This window comes from Pistacia vera, unplaced genomic scaffold, assembly GCF_008641045.1.
Source record: "Pistacia vera cultivar Batoury unplaced genomic scaffold, PisVer_v2 Contig72, whole genome shotgun sequence".
Taxonomy (NCBI): domain Eukaryota; kingdom Viridiplantae; phylum Streptophyta; class Magnoliopsida; order Sapindales; family Anacardiaceae; genus Pistacia; species Pistacia vera.
In genome coordinates, this window is record NW_022196579.1 from 64486 (window position 1) to 84929 (window position 20444).

Below are 20444 nucleotides of genomic sequence, written 5' to 3' on the forward strand. Positions count from 1 at the left end.
CGCAGCCGTTAGAGGCTCGTCTCCCTCTTAGATGTTGGCTTTAACTTGCAGCTACGCGGCGAAGGTACCGATAGTTCGCGCCCCTTTTTCTTTTGCATGCTATTCTCGCTTCTTGTTGACTCCTCATCTTCTCTTTTCAGGTTGCCATGGCGAGCAAACTTTTGTACGAGGAGATGGTGAAGGAGGATGCTTTAGCTAGGGCCAAGCTTGTAGAGAAGGAGAAAGAAGCCAGACGTGCTGAGCTTGAGTGGCTTAGGGAGGAAGTTACGACCTTCCAAGTTAAGGAAAGGGAATTCTTTGATAAGATGAAAGCGACCAAGGCTGCTCGGGCTAAGGCAGAAGCTAAGGCAGTAGAGGTCGTAGAGACTTTGGCATAACAATGGGGTGCCAACAACAAACTGAACTCTGAGTTATCCTCGGCTCAAAAGGCTGTCGCGAGCTGGGAGGCCAAGTCCAAACAGTGTTCGCTCAACCTTGGCCAGGAGGTAGAGGGTCACCAAGAGGCCAAAGCTGGGGCTAGACAGCTTAGGCTTTGGATTGATGAGTTGAACGAGGCCATAACTACTCGGGCTTGGGAAACATCTATCTTCCTTGTCTTAAAATTATAGGAAGCCCATCCTTCAATCAACTTCTCTTTCCTTCCTCGAGCTTATCAGAAAGAAGTCAAAAGGATAAGGGTTGAAGCTCGGGGGGAGACATATGTGAGGACCAATGGGAGGTCGAAGGAGGCGAGAAGGAGGCCGAGCCCTAGCTCCAAGTCGAGGATCCAACTCCCCTGACTATAATTCCATCAACTGAGGTTCCCAACCTTAGAGAGGAAGTCACCATTCCTCCTATTGACGAGCCATCTCTTCCTCTTGACGACGACCTTCCTAGACAGGTCAAGGATGAAGCTCTTGCTCCCCCACCCATCTGAAGACTCATTTTCTCACCTTTTTTTTTTTTTTGTTATTGCCTCTGTAATTAAACTCAATGAATAAAAGAAACTTTTATCGTTTCCATGTCGAGCAATATTTATTATACTTCTACGGAGTCGATTTGTCGTCCTAGTAGGACTTGGAACACTAAAATCTGAATTTGCTTAAAGTTATGCTTAGCTCGCTTCCTAATAAACTTTTTTAGATTTGTTGGAGGAAATCTTATGTGTTGTTCAATTTCGATTTCGGACTTTATCGCCCTTTTCAAGTTTTTTGGGCATCGGCTTAAGGCCGATTTCCTTCGACATGTTTTTTCTTGAAAAAATTAATTTTAAGTTTAACTTCGTCGATTTGGGGATGTTTCACCCTTAGAGTTGGATTTTGGCGTGACTTATTCGAGATAAGCTGCCTGTCCTGGACTCTTGACTCCAATTTTTTTTTTATAATATCATTGCTTAGATCGCTATTTAGTAAAATGCTAACAATCTTAAGATATTAACAATAAATCAAATAAAATAATGAATAATACCCCGTTTATTGACAAAGTATTTTGGCCATGAATGGCCTTACAACGAACGTGAATGCTGAACATAAGAATAAGTGAAACCCGAGTTGCTTATTGGTAATACCTTCGCAAGTGCTCGACGTTCCAAGCTCGCATTATTGCTTCGCCGTTGAGGCGTTCAAGGTGAAAAGATCCTTATGCGAGCTTTTTGGATATCCTGAAGGGACCCTCCCATTTGGGCCTAAGTGGCCCCAAGTTCGGATTTTGAGTACCTTAGACGACCTTTCTGAGGACCAGATCGCCCACTTCAAAGTTTCTATTTTTGACCTTTGTATTGAAGTATCGCTTGGCTCGCTATTTATACAAGGCGAGCCTTAACTGAGATTTGACCCGATGTTCTTCGATCAGGTCTAACCTCAGGCAGAGAAGGTCTTCGTTTGCTTCTTCGTCAAAGAATTCCTTTCAGAACGAACTGATTCCTACTTCAACCAGGATCATCGCCTCACATCCATAAGATAAAGAAAATGGGGTTTCGCCCGTCGAGCTCCTGGCAGTCGTTCTGTAGGACCATAAAGCTTCTGGCAGCTCGTTAGTCCACCTCCTTTTAAGGTTGTCGAACTTCTTCTTTATGGTGTGCTTGATTACTTTGTTCACATCCTCTACTTTTCCATTGGCCTGAGGCCGATAGACAGCAACGAAACTCTTCTTGATACTAAGCCGCTCACAAAAGGTCTTGAAATCCTCCCTATCAAACTGCTTCCCATTGTCAGTTATTATTGTGTGGGGAATCCCAAACCGACAAATTATGTTCTTATAGAAAAAATCCTTCAGCCGGCTCGACGTTATTGTTGCCAGTGGTTCGGCTTCCACCCATTTGGTAAAATAATCCACGGCAACTACCGTGAATTTAAGGCCTCCTTTTCCCTGAAGCAAGGGGCCGATAAGGTCAATGCTCCAGATCATGATTGGTCATGGACTTTTCAGAGTGGTTAATTCTTGTGGTGGAGCTCGTAGAATGTCTGCAAATCTCTGGCATTTGTCACATCTACAGACATAGTCTGCTGTATCATCATAAACTGTTGGATAGTAATATCCCTGGCAGAGTACCTTGTAAGCTAGAGATTTGCTTCCTGCGTGGTTTTCGCAAATTCTCTCGTGTATTTCTCTCAGAACATAATTTGCATCCTCGTGGTCAACACATCGCAACAACAGTACATTGAACCCACGCTTGTACAATCTATCATTGATGAGCTGTACCGAGCTGCCTTTGTGCAGAGTGTTCTAGCTTCGGTTCTATCCTCTAACAGTATGCCATCCTTCAAGTAGGTGGTGATTGCATCCATCCAGTTGTACCTTTGACTTGTGGTTAACACTGGATCTCGTAGATCGGAGATGCTTGGTTTTGGGAGGAATTTAATTAGGATTGGATCAGCCTTCTCATTGCTCATTGCAGAGGCTATGCGAGCCAATGCATCTGCCTACGAGTTTTTCTCCCTTGGGATTTGATGAATGGTAAAGGATCTAAACTATCCGAGCTCAGTCTCTACTTGTTGGAGGTAGGAGGCCATCCTATCTCCCTTTGCTTGGTATTCCCTGATAATTTGATAGACCATGAGATATGAGTCACTATAGATCTTGATGGACTTTGCCCCCATTTCCCTGGCGTGACAGATACCTGTGAGCAATGCCTCATATTCAGTTTCGTTATTGGAGACGTTGAACCTGAACTTTACTACGGCTCTGATTGGGCCTCTCTCTGGACTTTCAAGCAAGAGGCCCGCTCCTGTTCCCTTTTCATTCGAGAAGCCATCTACATATAGAGTCCATAACCATAGGTCGTCACTCTTTGGTTTTTGTTGCTCGATCTCTCCCGAGGTATCTGCCTCTGGTGGGCTTGACTTAGCCTTTGGTTGATAGGAGAACTCAAATATAAAATCTGCCATGGCCTGGCTTGGCCTTTGATCGTTGTCTTCGAGATATACTTGATATCGTGCTAACTCATCTCCATCGTCTACTAGAGTAGTCTACCCGATGCCTTGGGCTTCTGCATTCTCTTCTTCAAGGGGTAGTTTGTCAGCACATGGATGGAGTGTGCCTGAAAATAGGGTTGTAGATTTCTGGCAGCAATAATAAGGGCGTATGCCAGTTTTTCCATCTCCGGGTACCTTATCTCCACGTCGAGCAGTTTCTTGCTCACATAGTACACTGACCATTATATTCCTCCCTCTTCGCTTACCAATGTCGCACTGACAATAGATTTTGATACCAACAAGTATAGTAGTAGCAGCTCACCCTGGATAGGCTTTGATAGTATAAGAAGCTGTCTGAGGTGTTTCTTCAGCTCCTGGAAGATCTTTCGCACTCCTCTGTCCATTTGAAACCCTTCTTCCCTTTCAAGGTCTCAAAGAATGGTAAGCACTTGTCTGTGGCTTGGGAAACGAACTTGCTAAGTACGGCCACACGTCTAGTCAGGCTCTGCACCTGTTTTATGCTAGTCAAGTTTTTCATGTCAAGTAGGGCCTGAATCTTCTCCGGGTTAGCTTCTATACCCGGTGGTTCACGAGGAAGCATAGGAATGTTCCGGAGCTCACCCCGAAAGCACATTTCAATGGATTAAGCTTCATTTGATACTTTATGAGGATGTTGAACATTTCCCTCAGGTGCTTAATGTGACTTTCGACGACCTTTGATTTAACGAGCATGTCGTCAATGTATACTTCTATGGATTGGCCGATTTGGTTGGTGAACATTTTATTCACCAAGCATTGGTAGGTCGCCCCAGCGTTCTTGAGGCCAAACGGTACAACCATGTAATAATAAATTCCACGATCAGTAATAAAAGAAGTATGCTCTTCATCAGGCTGGTGCATCGAGATCTAGTTATATCCCGAGTATGCATCCATAAAGCATAATAGTGCATTTCCTGCTGTCACATCTACTAGCTTGTCAATCCATGGTAGCAAAAAATTGTCTTTCAAACAGGCTTTGTTCAAATTCGTGAAGTCGACGCAAGTTTGCCACTTGTCGTTTGACTTCTTGACTAGGACTGGATTGGCGAGCCAGTCGAGGTACTTGACTTCCCTGATGAAGTTGATTTCTAGGAGTTTTTCAACTTCATCCTTGAGTGCCTGAGAGCGCTCTGCATCAATGGCCCTTCTTTTCTGCCTTATGGGCTGAGCCTGTGGGTCGAGGTTCAACATGTGGCACATCACCTCGGGGCTGATCCTAACCATATCTGTGTGCACCCATGCGAATACGTCGAGGTTCCATTTTAGGAACTCGACCAGATTATCAGCCATTTCTCTGGTCAAGTTGTTGCCGATTTTTAGCACGCGAGTTAGATCTTCCTCACTAGCACTTATTCTTAGCAACTCTTCGGTCGGTCTAACTGCGGGCTCTTCTTTATGGATGCGAGGATCTATAATGTCCTTTAGTGGCTCGGGGTTCAACTTGGATTCTGCGATGATCATTGTCTTTGGGTGTGGCCATTTCTGTGCAGCGTTTATAGCTCGGTTATAGCATTCTTGAGATTCCTTGGTACAACTCCTGATCGTCACAACTCCCCCGAAAGTCAAAAATCTCATTGCTTGGTAGCGCACCGATGTGCTTGCGCTTAAATCATCCAGGATTGGCCTTCCAAGGATGACGTTGTACGTGGTCGGGCAGTCCACCACTAAGAATTCCGCCATCACTGTTCTGACCTTTGTTGTTTCCCCCAGAGTTACAGGAAGGTCGATAGTACATTTGGGAACTAGGCTGTCCCCAGTGAACCCATAGAATGGCAAGGGGCACGCTTGCAGGTTCCTTTATGTGAATCCTATTCCTCGGAAGTACCCAAGAATATGATGTTTGCCATGCTCTCGTTGTCGACCATAACCCTTAACATTCTTGCATTGTCGATCTTGACCACGATTACAATCGCATCATGATTATGACGTGGAGATGTTTCGTACTCGTCAACTGTGAACCCCACTACCTCGCTTTCCTGTTTGGGCCACTTGGGTGGATTCCTCTTGTAGCTCATTATTCGAGAGACCGAGTCTGTCCTCGCTTCCTGAGCATACTGCTCGCGAGCCCGTCTCGAGCTCCTTGTTATGTCGGGCCCTCCGTAGATCATATTTATGAAGACTTCATTGGGATTTGGTTGAGCCTGTTGAGTTGGAACCTAAACCTGTCTTAGGGCCTGACTACTTCGCTCGCCAGGGTTTTCATGAGCCAGTTCTACCTTAACAAATTCTTTCAGGTGGCCTCTTCTTATCAAGTCTTCGATGGCATCTTTCAAGGCTCAATAATTATTCATGTTGTGCCTGACATATCTATGGTATTGACAATATTTCTACATGTCTCTTCTACCCGGAGCCCCCTTATCGTTTTTGGAGCGGGCACTCTCTTCGCCTCTCGAGACACTTCTTAGATGTGGGTGATGTCTTGAGTGATGGGTGTGTATTCTGCATACTGCGGGAAAGGTTGCTTGTCACCGCTGTTTCTTCTGGGACCTGTTGCGATCCCTGTATTGTAATCATGACCCCCACACTTACCTGAGGGGCGATCTTGTCTCCTGTCCGAGACCCCCCGCGTTGAGCTTTTGGCTAGTGCTGCTAGCGAGATCTTTACTCACTGGTATTTCACGGCCATCTGGTAGAATTTGGCCAGGCTCACATGATCTTCACTCTGGAGCTATTTCCACAGTTCTGTGTTAGGTCTGATCCCTGCGATCAACAAAGTTTGAATGGATTCTTCGAGGGCGTCAGGGACTTTTGCCTGCTTGTTTTGGAACCTCGTTAAATATGAGGTCAGTGATTCATCTTGCTCTTGGCGAATGTTGCTCAAGTAGCTAAGCGGCATCGTGAACTGCTTCCTCGCCTGAAATTGCTGTACATACAACGAGGAGAATTGTTGCCAACAGTTGATGGAGTTCGCTTTGAGCCTTTTGTACCACCTCTTGGCATCTCCGACTAATGTGACTGCAAAGCACCAATATTTCGCCAAGTCACTAACTTAGTGTAGCTCCATCAGGTCATTGAAGTTGTCGAGGTGGTCTTTAGGGTCCCCTCTCCCGTCAAACTTGCTTTTCGATGCCCTGAACCCTTATGGGAGCGGGGCTTGATGAACTTCTTCCGTAAAGAGAGAACTTATTACTTCCTCTGCCAAGTTGTTCTGGCAAGCTTTTAGATCGTCAAGCATCCTTTGCATGCGATCTATGTCTTCATTTTGGTTATCCTGGCTGGCTCTGTTAAGCCTCACCTCAAGCAAATGAGTCTGCAAGTCTATTGCTTGCAAAGCTCCTCCAGCGTGCGCATTGATGCGCGAGGTCGAGGCATGATGGTTGGGTTGATATGTGCTATCATGTTCATCAGTACGTTGCTCGCGACATCGGTCATAACCGGATTAACCGGATTGACACACATGACTCACTTCGCGAGCCTGTGAAGATTAATCTTGCCTTGGGGAGTGGGTTAAAACCAACACGCTAATGGTGGGGATACCACCGGGCTTCTTGGTGGTGTCTGTCGCCTTTACTATCCCTCAGTGACTATTTCCTTGGCAGCCTCCCAGAGTTTGTTTACCTGCGAGACTCATGCTCGTGTGTGGAGTGCTGTCTGCGAGGTTGGAGGTGTTGATCGCCCCTTAGCGGTGACGAAACAGACTCTCCACCTGCAAAATTCAAACCTGTTGGGATTGCATTGGCGAAACGTGGCTGGTCATGGTTCTGGGCAGCTGGTTGTTGGTTCCTCAGCTTAGCCATGTTCTATTGCACTGCCTGTGCAACCATTGTTCTGATCATCTCCATCAGCTGGTCGTTCTCGGGGGCTGACTGTTAGGAAACGATCCATTGACGCAGTGGAAAACAAAAATTAATAGCATGATAGATCGTTCCTTAGAACCAAGATCAGGGTACAAAAATTATAGTTTATACATTATAATCGAATCTGCAGAAAATCATTTTAAAGGTTTAGAAACCATACCTATGTTTGGAGGCTCCTCCAACTTGTCTTGGAATGGGTTTCGCTACCGACCCAAGTGTAGGATCGAACCGATGTAGTCCACACGAAGATAATCGTAAGGAACTAAAGATGGATTTGCTAGATCCTCTTCAGCCTTAAGAACAAAGAAGAAATGAAGAGTATTTGATTTAAAACCAAAACCCAAATCTGGCGTGAGAGAGTGTTTTGGGTGTTGTAGTTTTTTCTTCTCTTTGAAAAATGAAAAATGAATGAATCTTCTATCTCTCAATTAAACTTTTACTTTTATAGTGTAATATTAATTGTCCTATTCCCTTATGGAATAGGCTTGGGCTCCAACCCAAACACCCCTTGTTTCCAAACGCTTCCATTTAGATATTTTAATTTTGTTTATCATTATCTCAATTAAAATCAATTAATATATATTTAATATATATATTAACATTTAACAATAATGATAATTTATTTAAATGTACACGAACACATATTTAAATGTAATCTCACTTATTTAATTTTTCTAACAAATTAAATAAAGGCTACGACCTCAGCAAATTTAATTGTACTGTGAAATTATCAAAATACCCTTTTGTCCAAAAAGACGAAAACGCCCTTCTAACTTCCTGGCTCTTAAATTATCTTTTATGTGTGTGACCCATAGGCTTCTCATCTTACCGGCAGTGTGTAGTATCGCGATTAATACCAATTAATCGTCTCACTAAACACAGACCAAAATTGGCCCCTAGCAAGGCATCATGGCCACCCGATAGATTCGGATTCAGCAAAGTAGCTACCTGTCAACGATATGGTTACCATACAATTCAATCATTTCATCATCCGTTATCTCGACGAGACCGAGGCATAGAAATAGTGTCAACCTTTGATTACTCTCGATATTGTGTATTCAGTTATTGGACCAATAACTTGTATTATAAACTAGATAGAATAACAACTCAATCCCACTGTGGCCACAATTTTAGTGTAATTGTCATTTACTAAATTACGCCGTGAGATAACTTTTTCCGTACCCGGGAGTGATGAAATCTCTGTCTATCCACCATAGTCTTGATACACTCTTTGATGTAGCAAATCACCATCGTATTGTAGCTCTGAATAGAACTGCGTTAGGCTAGTGTCAAACTACACTAATCGGTGCACAAGGCGCTCCGGTGATCTCAAGTCTAAGGATCACATGCATTACCATTCGTTAAAGGATTTGTTCTATGACACTGGGGTTACCATTCATATGGAATCCTCTGGTAAGTCAATCCAGTGAACTTGCCTACAGCAAGCACCTACGTGTTGCACCAAGTTGTCACCAAACAACCTTGACAAGTGAGATCAGTCACTGCTTTTTGACAGGGTCGTTCAACACTATGACAGTCTTACGGTATTATCTATGCCCTTACTTCAGAATAATACTGGGGCTACGGACATTTCTAAAATGGCCACCATATGACCTCATAGGGTCCTCACTATAAAGATTTAAAACACTTGATACCGTCGTCATGGTTCTACTATTTTAAGGACATATATCAATACATACAATGATGATTTACGTGATATAGTATAAAATGCCTTTTAATTGATCAATAAACATTTTTACAAAGAGTCAATTCTACAATATTTGATTGGCTCTAAGGCACCTACTCTAACACTGACGTCCCTGCCCCCTGGTTGTTTGCGGTGTGTTGAGTTGGCGGCACAGGTGGTCAGCATCCAACGTTCTCCTATTGCACCTCCTGGTGGGTGGTTTCCATGTTCTCATGATTTTTGGTGATAGTTTTCGATCTGGTGTATACCATTTCGGTCTTGGAACAGATAAATTACAGTGAACGTTTGTCGAAATCTTCAAAATTTTGGCGGGACCCTCCTTATGGTGCCAAAATGTTAGTATAAAATTTTGCACCAACTAGCGAGATCTGATCGACCTTTCCGAGATTGGAACCGATGTGTGCATGATTAGTCATAATTAGTGATGAATATGAATGAAATGAACAAAAAACAAGGAGATTTTTAAAGTGGTTCGACCAAGTTAACAGCCTACGTCCACTACATTTTTGTATTTGTTGTGGGAGCTTACAATGCAATTCTTATCTGAAATTCGTAACCCTTTTCTCATTGTCCGAGGGGGGTTTATATACAATATTTGTACAAAGGAAGAAACAAAATTCAAGGGATTACAACTGATTTGAATCATAATTCCAATATCCTCGCGATTGGGCGATGTAATTGCGCAGTGATCACTATTGATCCAGTGGTTCCTGTAATATCTAGGATTTGAAGTAATCTGAGGATTGATTGAATGATTCCTTGAATTGTTTGTGACTAGCTTATGCTGGGTCAATCAATCATAATTGTCGAGCTCATTCTGGATTGAGCTATATCCTCTAGTTGGCCTGAGCTTGGCGAAAAAACCACACACAACGGTAACCCATCAATTTGGGAATCAATCATGAATTTTCATTGGAAGGTGTTATGCAGTTCTTTTGGATGACTAGATTCGTGTCACCTGTCCTCTACACCATGCCAAAATCTAACGGTCAAGCTCACCCCATGTGTCGCTTCCATCCCGTAACAACCACTCCCAACCACTATCAGACAAAGTATATAAAGGGGGAGACTAACTTCGTTTTGAGGGATCAATTATTCACACAAGAACAAGAAACGACTTAGAGAAAATTTTAGCTCGCCTTAACGTGTTTCTCCCTGTAATCACTCTATGTGTAAAGCAAATACAAAGCAATAATATATCAGTAAATGTAGGCTTGGTTGTAACCCACCGAACCATTTTAAAAATCTTTTTGGTTCTCTTATCATCTCTTTACTAATCCATTCCTAGCTGATTATTCTTAATCATGCAAACATCTATCTAATCCCGCCGTGGTCGATTAGGTATCTCTGGTTGTTGCATTTTTACGTAACAACAAAAGATATCGAAAAAGAATCTTGGAATAGAATAATATCAATTCATATAGATACATAATAAAACATAAAAATTGTTTTGACATTATAATGAATATTATCAAACTTAGTAGGATACATAAATCCAGACACAAGTTCTTACCTGAACAAATAAGGATTGTGATTGTGATTGACAATTATATAAACAATAATACTATACTTACAAAGAAATCTTACAAAGACTTCTATATAAAGTGAGGTGGTAAAAAATGAATGGAAGAGTGAAACAAAAAGTCAAATTCATTATATTCACTCATTCATTCATTCATTCATTTGTTGTCACATCACTTTGTATGAAGATCTTTATAAGATTTCTTTGTAAATATAACATTATCCTTATACAAATCAATATATATATAATGTCACTAGAGACTAGAATTACTGGTAAGAATGCGGGATTGTGTTTGGAAGCAGTGAGCAGATGAAATGGATTAACATAACATTATCCATCTGAAAGCAGATGAAATGGATTAACATAACATTATCCATCTGAAAATCTTGATGATGTTAAGATAATACAGTCTATGATAAATGGGGCAATGTTAATGATTATATAAATAGCTTTTTCTATTCATTATAGCACCACATTATTCTAAAAATTTATGTTCCATGATTAAGTGGCCATTACATCTTAATTAAAATTATTTGCGTTTTCAGCGCTTTCCCCCCACTTTGTATGGTATAACAATGTGTCATTAAACCAACCCTGGTTAGCTGAGTGGTTCGATAGAGATTTTAGTATATTATTCAAAAAGTTTTGCGTTTGAGTCCCTCATTAGTTGCTATTAGGGATAGCCACTGAAACTCTTATCCGGCCGGTAGTTCTAGAGTCTCGAGAAATTAGTTGAAGTATGCATAAACTGGATTGGACACCTCTGGTTATAATAAAAAATTAAAAATAAAACATAGCAACACACAATAAATTAAATTGTGAAGCTCAAATTCTATTTAAGGCGTTGGAGATTGAATATTGAGTTGTTGTGTCATTAAACTAACCCATTAACTGTTTGATCAAACCCAAGTCATTAAATTGTTATTTTTATGATAACTCAAAGGGAAATTGTAATAAACTCTTTATTTAAAGAAAAAAGTAATTAATGTTTAGAATGTATATATTTAATAAAAGTAAGAATTAAGCCAAGTCATTTGTAAAATGATTGTTCCTTCTTTTCGAATATAATTAATTGAGTTTATGTATTATAAATTTATCACTTGTTAATCTTATAAGATAATGTTGTTTACCTGGCGGTGCCATTGATTTAACAAGGACACTTTTCTCCGTTGCCTAAGTAGGAAGAACATGTTTAAATGCATGAAATTATGTATTAATCATGGCTAATAATTATTACCCTTTTGAGATGTTAACTTAATGAAAACAATCAATCTTTGGTTAAAATAGGGAGTAAAACTTGTGGTTAAAATAGTATTAATATTATTACAACATAAAAGCTTATCATAATTCAATTCTTACACAATTTAGCATAATTATTAATTGAGTAAAAGGGGTTATCCTTTGGGGGCGTTTGGTTGGGGGTTATGTGAGATTACTGGAGTTAAGTCATCTTATATTACTTGATTACCATGTTTGATTGTCAAGTAATATAAGATACCAGTAATCTTCAAATACCAATAGTGGCTACTGTTGGTAATATTGGAGGTAATCTGATTACCTCAATTTTCTTAGGTATTGTAAGATTACTTGGGTAATCTTTTTTTTTTTTTTGTTACAATTCTATCCCTTATTAATAAAATTTAGAACAATAATGTCCTTATTTTTAAATTTATTTACATGAATCTTGCTTTTACCATTTTATCCCAATTAATTAACTTTGTTGACAAAATTACCCTTGAAATCAAAACAAATTTCAGCTTACCCAAGCCACCACCCCCACTCACCTGCTGTTGCCTGTCGCTAGACAAACCACCGTCGGCCACCGTGGGAAGTCGCCGGAAGTCACTTAGAGTCGCCGTGAGCAGCCCATCGTGACCGGGAGGCCTCGATATGGCCGTTTTTGGCCATATTGATGGCAGAAAAGGCCATATTGAGGCCTCCCGTCATGGTGGGCTACCCATGGCGACGGTTTGCGGTGGCGGCAGGGTGATGGGGGTGAGTTTATTAAAATTAAAGTTTTATATAAGTGGGGGTGTTTTAGCTAAATTTGAAATATTAGGGGTTAAAAAAAGTTATTAAAAGTTAATAATAAAAATAATATTATATTAATATTTGAAAAGAGGGCAATTTAGTAATTTAAATAACATACCCACCAATTTATTCCTCCTAACTAAACATATTAATATAACATACCTACCAATTTATTCCAATTAACCAAACACATTTTCTTAAAGATTCCTAGTAATATTCAAGGTAATATAAAATTCCAGTAATCCAATATTCTTTAAACTAAACGCACCCTTAAGGGCATGTTTGGTTGGTGGTTATTTCGCATTATCGAGGTAATGCTATCTTATATTACTTACATTATCATGTTTGGTTGTTAAGTAATATAAGATTCTGGTAATCCTTTAAAACCAATAGTAATTATTATTGGTTATATAGGTAATACCATAATTTTCTTAGGTATTTTGAGATTACTTGGTAATTTTATTTTTGTTATAATTTTAACCCTAAGTATTAAAATTTATGGACAATAATACTGTTGTTTTGAAATTAATTTACATGAACCCTGCTATTACAATTTTACCCTTAAGTAATTAATTTTTTGGACAGTAATGTCCTTGATTTCAAAACAATTTACAAGCAATTCAAGAGGACCGTCGACCACCACTACTAGTCGCATCCAATCTGGTCGACCATGCACTGATCTGGCAGTTTTCGATCAGATTGTCGTAAATTTGACCAGAAACGGTCATTTTTCCTTTTTGAGTAATGGGGATTGGGGCTTAGGTGTTGAGTTGAAAAAGGGTAAAATGGTCATTTCCCAATTAATGACTGTTCACTAACCGACATGTAATGAATGGGGTTTAGAGTAGACTATGAAAGTCCAATTTACGAAACCAGTGGGAGCTCACGAAAGGCTGAAACACGTGGGGGGGTTAAGGGAAATTTCCCTTCATTAGCATGCGAAATGATATTTAAGGAAATATGAGGGCGAAAGCGTGATTAACTTTAAAAGGTAATTAGTGTAATGATAATGGAGACATAATGATGAAGTGAGAATTTAATTGTACATCGCATTTAAAGAGCGTGGAAAGGACGAGCTGTAAAGTAATAAGGGTGTAGTGAAGCGCGTGTGTGTTTGGTGAAATAGTGGAGGAAGGTTGGTAGGGTAGGGATTGAAATAAAAGAAAAGAAAAGAAAATCTAACAAAGCACAGCAAAGCAAAGAGAGTGACAGCGTGTCTGTATCTACGTTACATAATTACTTTCATCCTGACCCCGATCTGTCTTTTTCTTTATCACCGCTCGTCTTTAGACTCTTTGCTATGCCTATCTACTTTTTCTTTCGAGTTTCAATTACCCAACGACTGCCTCAAAATATTTGACTTTGGATGTTAGATTGATTAAATTTGAGTAAATTGTAAAAATGTCATTTCCTTCAAACTTAAACATAATAGCCTCATGGTTCGTAAATAATGGAGATTAAGATCGCATTTCTAAAACCAGTAAATGCTCACATATAAAAGGCCAAACATACGAAATTTACTATATATATAAAAAAAAAAAAAAACCTTCATTATAATATAAGTTTTATCATTTAGAGAATATTATTTGAAAACCTATAACCAAAAGAATATAAAATGCTTTTTTATAATTTAAAAAACATTTTTAATAATTTAAAAGAAAATATATGAAATATTTATCTACCAATAAAATGTGTCAAAAGTATCCGATGATTAACTAAAAGTGTCTTTTTATTAATAAAAATAAAACTTATATCCTTGCATATTGTTTTTTAAAACACTGGAGTGTTTGGGTCAACTTAGACGTATCTTAACTAATCATTGGAGACCCTGAAATTACCGATTAGATAAAAGATCTAGAGGTCATTCTTATTAGTAATCGAGGTGAATCAACTCAAAATCTCTTAAGTAATACACTCAAGAGTTTTAATTGATTACTAGACCACCCAGTGGTGATTTATATCATTGAATTTAAAATAAAAATATTATCTTAATGATAATATTTTATTAAAACATTAATCAAGAAATAAAAAGAAACAGGGAATTGGACGTAAAACCATAAAATTAAAAGAGACAATGATATTTGTTTTAGGTAAGACAAAGACAAAGACAAAGACAAATATACCTTAACAGATGGAGAGAGAGTGTGTTAAACATTTCAACCATTGGCGATGCATTCTCATTGCTCCTTTTTTTCTTTTGGGTACTGAATAGTGCTCTCTTTTCTCTCTCTTTCATCTATGGGGACTGGGAGGAGGAGATATAGTATTAATAATTAGTAGCAATTAATTAGGTGTCGGTGGAATAGTAGCATCCAATGCAAACCAGTCCTTGCATTGCATGATCGTCCTCTGTTAATTAGTACTCACCTTCATTCATTCCGCTTTTTGTGTGGTTTCAGTTTCAACACAGACACAAACACACTCACTCTCTCTTTCTCTTTCTCTTTCTCTCTTTCTCTTTCTCTTTCTCTCTTACTCTATGCTTCGATACAAGAACTCCACCCTATTGTGCAGGTGAGAACAACTTGTTTTAATGGAAAATTTCCTTATTTTTTGGGTGTGTATATATGCTGCATGTGCTTATACAGAATGATGAGTAAATTATTTTATGTGGGTGGCTCTCATAAGTTTTGAGGTTAATTTGAAGCACAACTGTGTTTGATTCACTAGTTTGAGTGAGTTGGCTTTTACATTTAAAGTCATTTGTGCCATGCTTTTCTTTTTCTTGGATCATTCTAGTGTTTGCTTATAATATTCTGTTAAAAGTACATTGGTGCTGCTTGCTGATCATTATGAAGATAAAATAAGCTAATTATGGGTTGTAGAACTAGAACCAACGACAGTAGCTTGTATTCGGGTTTACTGAAGAATATGCCATAATAAACTTCTGGATTTGAAGTCTAAATGATCATGCATCCATTTCTATATATATATCATGTATGCTCTGAGGTTGATGATTTTACCAAATACTTTAATTTGCCTTGAAAATGAACCGAGCATCCTTGTAAGTTATACTAAATTGCAAATTAAGGGCAGTTTTATTTTATCCATCAAATCAGAGGGTTTGCTCCTCCAAGAGGTTAATGCTTGCTCATTCCGTACTAAAGTGATCTGATTTTAGTCAAACGTGCATTGTAATCGTATATGATAATTATCTTACTATCATTAATTGTTGTTGTCGTTCTTGTATAACCATAATCAGAACCCAGCTGCTTGGTTCTCTCTTCTTTCACGTGTGCTCAATGAAATTGCAGTTACCTGCAATTATGATACATGTAGATTTCATGTCCTAGAGTGTGGTTAGAAACAGTTATTCAACTTGCAGTCTGCATCAGATTGCACATAAAATCATTAAATAACTTGTAGGATATGAATTATTGGTTTTTAATTGTGTACATTTGCCTCGTTTTCCAATATTAAACTGATATTCTCTTTTCCCATGGGAATTTCGGATTAATGGTTCTCTTTTATAGATGTTTTATTAACCACATGGCTCAATTTGGTAAAGTAAACCTTTAATGTAACAATATTCCATTTTATCTCTGTATTCACAGAAACTAAATCATGGACAACAAGGCATGGCTTTGGAGGAAAAAATCTTCAGAAAAGACTATTGTTGCTGACAAAGTTGACATTACACTGAAAAGAATTGATGAAGAGGTAACAGAATCTCCTCTACTTCGTTTGACACACTTTTTATACATAAGTTTCTGATATACTTTTGTTATGCATTGTATAAGGTACAAAAACTTCCAACAGAAAAAGCAGTAGGACCAGAGAGATCTGTGAAAAATCTTAATGAGAAGTTAGCTTCAGTCCTCCTCGATTGTCATCCTCAAGATGACCTTCTGAGAAAACATGCAAAACTTGCCCAAGAAGCTGTTGCAGGTGAATCACTGTTATCCTTTTCCTGCCAACTTTTTTCCATATTCCATAGCTTTCCCTTCTTTGAATATTTACTTTTTATATTCTGATTCAATGAATATATATTTTCTTAGGCCGGGAAAAGTCAGAAGTGGAAACAGCTTTCCTGAAAAAAGAACTCAATGAAGCTTTGAGGCATGGACTTGCTACAGAAGAGAAATTAGCTTGTTCAGATACAGCATTGATGAAATGTAAGCAGCAGTTAAACTTTGTTCAAGAAGAACAGGAGAAAAGGATACATGATGCTGTCATGAAGACATCCAATGAATTTGAGAAGATTCGAAAAGAATTGGAACATAACTTAGCAGAGGCTAATAAAAGTCTTGCGAAGTTAGCTGCTGAGAATAGTCATTTAAGTAAGGCTCTCCTAGTCAAAGAGAAACAGATTGAAGATCTACACAAAAGCAAGTCTCAGGCAGAAGCAGAATTTAATACACTAATGACTAGATTAGATGCCACAGAAAAAGAAAATGCTTTTCTGAAGTATGAGTTTCGCATTCTTGAGAAAGAGCTTGAGATTCGGAACGATGAGATGGAGTATAACCGGCGATCTGTTGATGCAGCACATAAGCAACACTTGGAGAGTGTGAAGAAAATCGCAAAACTTGAAGGAGAATGTCAGAGACTACGACTTTTGATGCGAAAAAAGCTTCCAGGTCCTGCTGCTTTGGAAAAGGTGAAGGCTGAATTCAAAACCGTGGGAAGGGATCAGATGGAGATGAAAAGAAGAAATTTGAAGCCTTCAAGAGATTTGATAGTTAGAGAAGCCATAATGGAGTTCTCTCCTGAAAATTTCAGTAACAATTCCCTTCTGATTGAGCGATTACGTGATATTGAAGAAGAAAACAAAACTCTGAAAGAAACTGTGACTATGAAGAGCACTGAACTCCAGGCTTCAAGGATGATGTATTCCCGTACAGCTTCCAGATTATCTCATGTTGAGGCTCATCTTAAAGAGCTATGTAAAGTTCAGAAACCTAGGGAGCTGGCAATTTGTGGCCCTGTATCTAGTGAACTTTCCATAATGCCGGTTCACAATGCAAGTGATGATGGGATTAGCTCTTCTGGATCATGGGCTAATGCTCTAATTTCGGAATTGGCACATTTCAAAGCTGGAAAACTCAAGCATCAACTGGAACACAAGCCTATTGATGTTTCGGACATGAGCTTAATGGACGACTTTGTAGAGATGGAGAAATTAGCTATAGTTTCTCTGGAAACAGCCCCTGGTGGTGGCTGTCAGCCTGATGTAACTGGTAAGGAATTAGTTCCAGTGGTACAAAGTCATTCCAACCCTACCGAGACAAAACCAGAGATCCACTCAGAAGATATAGCCACTGAAAAATCTTTTGACTGGCTCCAGGTTGTTTTGAATACAATTTTGAAGCAAAAACACATTTCAAAACAAAGTCTAAATGAACTTCTAGAGGATATCAGAATTGCTTTGGGTTTTATAAAGCACCCAACTGTCTCTGAAGCTGAATCAGTTGCTATCTCAAGGCATACTGGAGAACTGAAAGCTCTTCAGATTAGCGGTGAAATAGCTTTGAAATCTCCAAACTTATCTCCAACCTCACATTCCTTGGATGCAGATTCTGGAATTGACACGTTAATCAAAGAAAGAAGCAGCCAACACCTTGAGTCTAATCTGATCAAGTCAATCCGTAAAATCATTGAACTTATTGAAGGATTCCCTATATCATCTTCAGTTGGTTATAATGCTTCAGATAGTTTTTCAGAGAGGGATAGAAGTTCCTTAAATTTAGTGACACCTGTGCACTACACTGTCCATGTCTTTCAATGGAGGAGTTCTGAACTAAGTGCTCTTTTGCAAAAGTTGGTTTGCACTTGTAATGATCTATTGAATGGAAAATCTGATCTTGAAAAATTTGTTGGGGAGCTGTCATTTGCTTTAGACTGGATTATAAACAATTCTTTTGCCCCTAAAGATGCTCCAACCACACGGAATAAGATGAAGCATTTTGGTTGGAATGAACCGGAAGGTGAAAATGAAGTTGGAGCTGCAGTGGATGGTTTGCTTTTGGAATCAAACACAGTCCATAAATCTGAAGAGCAATCTTCATGTTTAGTCTCAGCTAGTCCTTTGCATGACCAAAATGTTTCATTCCAGACAGAACGTATTCAGGGCAATATTCAAGGGGAAAACAAGAGACTAAAAGATGAGATGAGGAATATAGAAGCTAGGCTGGAGTCATTTACCAATAAGAGCAAGGCCTTGATGATACAACTTCGTGAATCAGAAGACAACATTGGAGCACTAAAAGAAGAAGTGAAAATTTTAAAAGAATCGAAAGAGATGATCGAGGATCAGATTGAAAATCAGAAGTCAATCAATGAAGATCTTGATACTCAGCTTACAGTTGCCAAAGCTAAATTGAGTGAGGTCTTCCAGAAGTTCTCATCTTTGGAAGTTGAACTGGAGTACAAAAACAATTGTTGTGAAGAATTAGAAGCAACATGTCTTGAGCTTCAACTCCAGTTAGAGAGGTAACATTATGATTTCTCAGTTTCCCTTTGTAGTAAACAAAAATTTTCCTAGACTGCAAAGGAGCTCTAATTTACATGTTATGTAACTCCCAGTGTTGCAAAGAAGGAAACACCAAAGTATGGCACAAATCAGGAGGGAAAGCGATCTCAAAATGTAAGTTATTATCAGTTGTTACACATTATAATTAACTTATTGTTTTGTTCACAAAAATAGATTCACCTACATAGAAACCTTGAGAATAGCTAACTGAAAACAGTTACATTTGTCTGATGAATTATACTAACTAGTACCAAAGAATTTGATCACTTCCATTTCATAATTTGTGACTCATTGACTTTCATCATATAACGACTGCCAAGATGTAGCTAGATTATTTTATAGTTAGATCATTTCACCATAGGGAAATCTTACATTTTGCATTAATTGCAACCTCTTTTAAGAAGGAAAACCATCAGTGCAACTGAGAAAAGAAAACAATTAATAAATCACTGCTTCGACATGAATGCTGCTGTTTAAATATGCAGGGTTGGGAGATTACAGCAGCTTCCGTGAAGTTGGCAGAGTGCCAAGAGACCATTTTAAACCTGGGAAAACAGTTAAAGGCACTGGCTTCGCCACGGGAAGCAGTGCTTTTTGACAATGTTTTTTCTAGTACCAATTCTGCAACCACTACAGCTATTAACAAGAAGTTGAACAAACGTTTCTCCTTACGCGATCAAATGATAGCAGAAGATGGTGCTAAGGCAGAAGTTGTCAAGTCTTTCCATAAGAAAGGAACTTTAAGTATTGAAGATGTACCAAAACCATCACTTCTTGACTCAAAGGATTGCAATTATTTACATGATCCTAATGCACTGGTCCACACTCCAGACACATATCGTGATTCAAAGAATAAAGCCAGTAATACTGCAGCAAGCTCTCTAGCTATTGTGCCAAGCAAAAAACGAGGAATTGGTTTACTGATGAAACTACTGTTGAGAAGGAAGAAAGGGAGCAGCAAGAAATCTAAACCGTTAGCCATGGTCTAAATAGAAAATATAAAGAAGCCACGGTCCATGGCAAAGTTGAAGGAGAACCACTGCTGCCATAGCAGCAATAGCACATGTTCGATGAAGAAATAAATCCAGTTGTCTTCATGCTTCAGTTGTTGATCATTTGCTGTTTAATTTTCCACCTTGGTGATTGGAAATGGTGAAAACTTGGCTTCTTTGGATCTTTTACTGTGAGACTAGAGCGAGAGAAGGGATATTGTTTTATAGCATCTCTTAAGTGTTGCTAATGTAAATATATCTGGTTTTATGCCCTGGAGATCCAAAGTAATTCTGTATTGAAAGCTTGCGCGAGAGAGTGGTCATCTGTTGTGGGGTTGGACCATAAAGCTTTATGAATTGAGAATTGATTGAAATTATGGCATGTCAATTGAGCCGAAGTGCTTTTTCTTGCAGCCACTACACCCTCTATATATATATATATATAAATTCTGTATTTAATTGCATAGAGTTAACAAAAATGTTACATTAAA

At 38.9% G+C, this 20444-nt stretch overlaps 2 protein-coding genes across 2 annotated transcripts; one reads left to right on the forward strand and one right to left on the reverse strand.

Annotated features, from left to right (window-relative positions):
* Positions 1-4298: 4298 nt before the first annotated feature.
* LOC116114684 lies at positions 4299-5111 on the reverse strand. Its single transcript, XM_031400819.1, has one exon. The coding sequence runs from the start codon at positions 5109-5111 to the stop codon at positions 4299-4301; it is 813 nt and encodes a 270-aa protein (XP_031256679.1).
* A 9826-nt stretch (positions 5112-14937) lies between these two features.
* Positions 14938-20327, forward strand: LOC116114690 (filament-like plant protein 7). Its single transcript, XM_031400825.1, has 6 exons — positions 14938-15003; positions 16044-16149; positions 16230-16377; positions 16488-18921; positions 19015-19075; positions 19447-20327. Exons 2-6 carry the CDS (start codon positions 16054-16056, stop codon positions 19948-19950), a joined length of 3243 nt encoding a protein of 1080 aa, XP_031256685.1. The 5' UTR covers positions 14938-15003; positions 16044-16053; the 3' UTR covers positions 19951-20327.
* Positions 20328-20444: the final 117 nt, after the last annotated feature.

Coding starts and splice junctions, on each gene's coding strand:
- LOC116114684 (XM_031400819.1), bottom strand. CDS start 5,111: ATGGCGGAATTCTTAGTGGTGGACTGCCCGACCACGTACAACGTCATC.
- LOC116114690 (XM_031400825.1), top strand. CDS start 16,054: ATGGACAACAAGGCATGGCTTTGGAGGAAAAAATCTTCAGAAAAGACT. Junction 16,150..16,229: donor TGAAAAGAATTGATGAAGAG/GTAACAGAATCT, acceptor GCATTGTATAAG/GTACAAAAACTTCCAACAGA. Junction 18,922..19,014: donor CTTCAACTCCAGTTAGAGAG/GTAACATTATGA, acceptor TGTAACTCCCAG/TGTTGCAAAGAAGGAAACAC.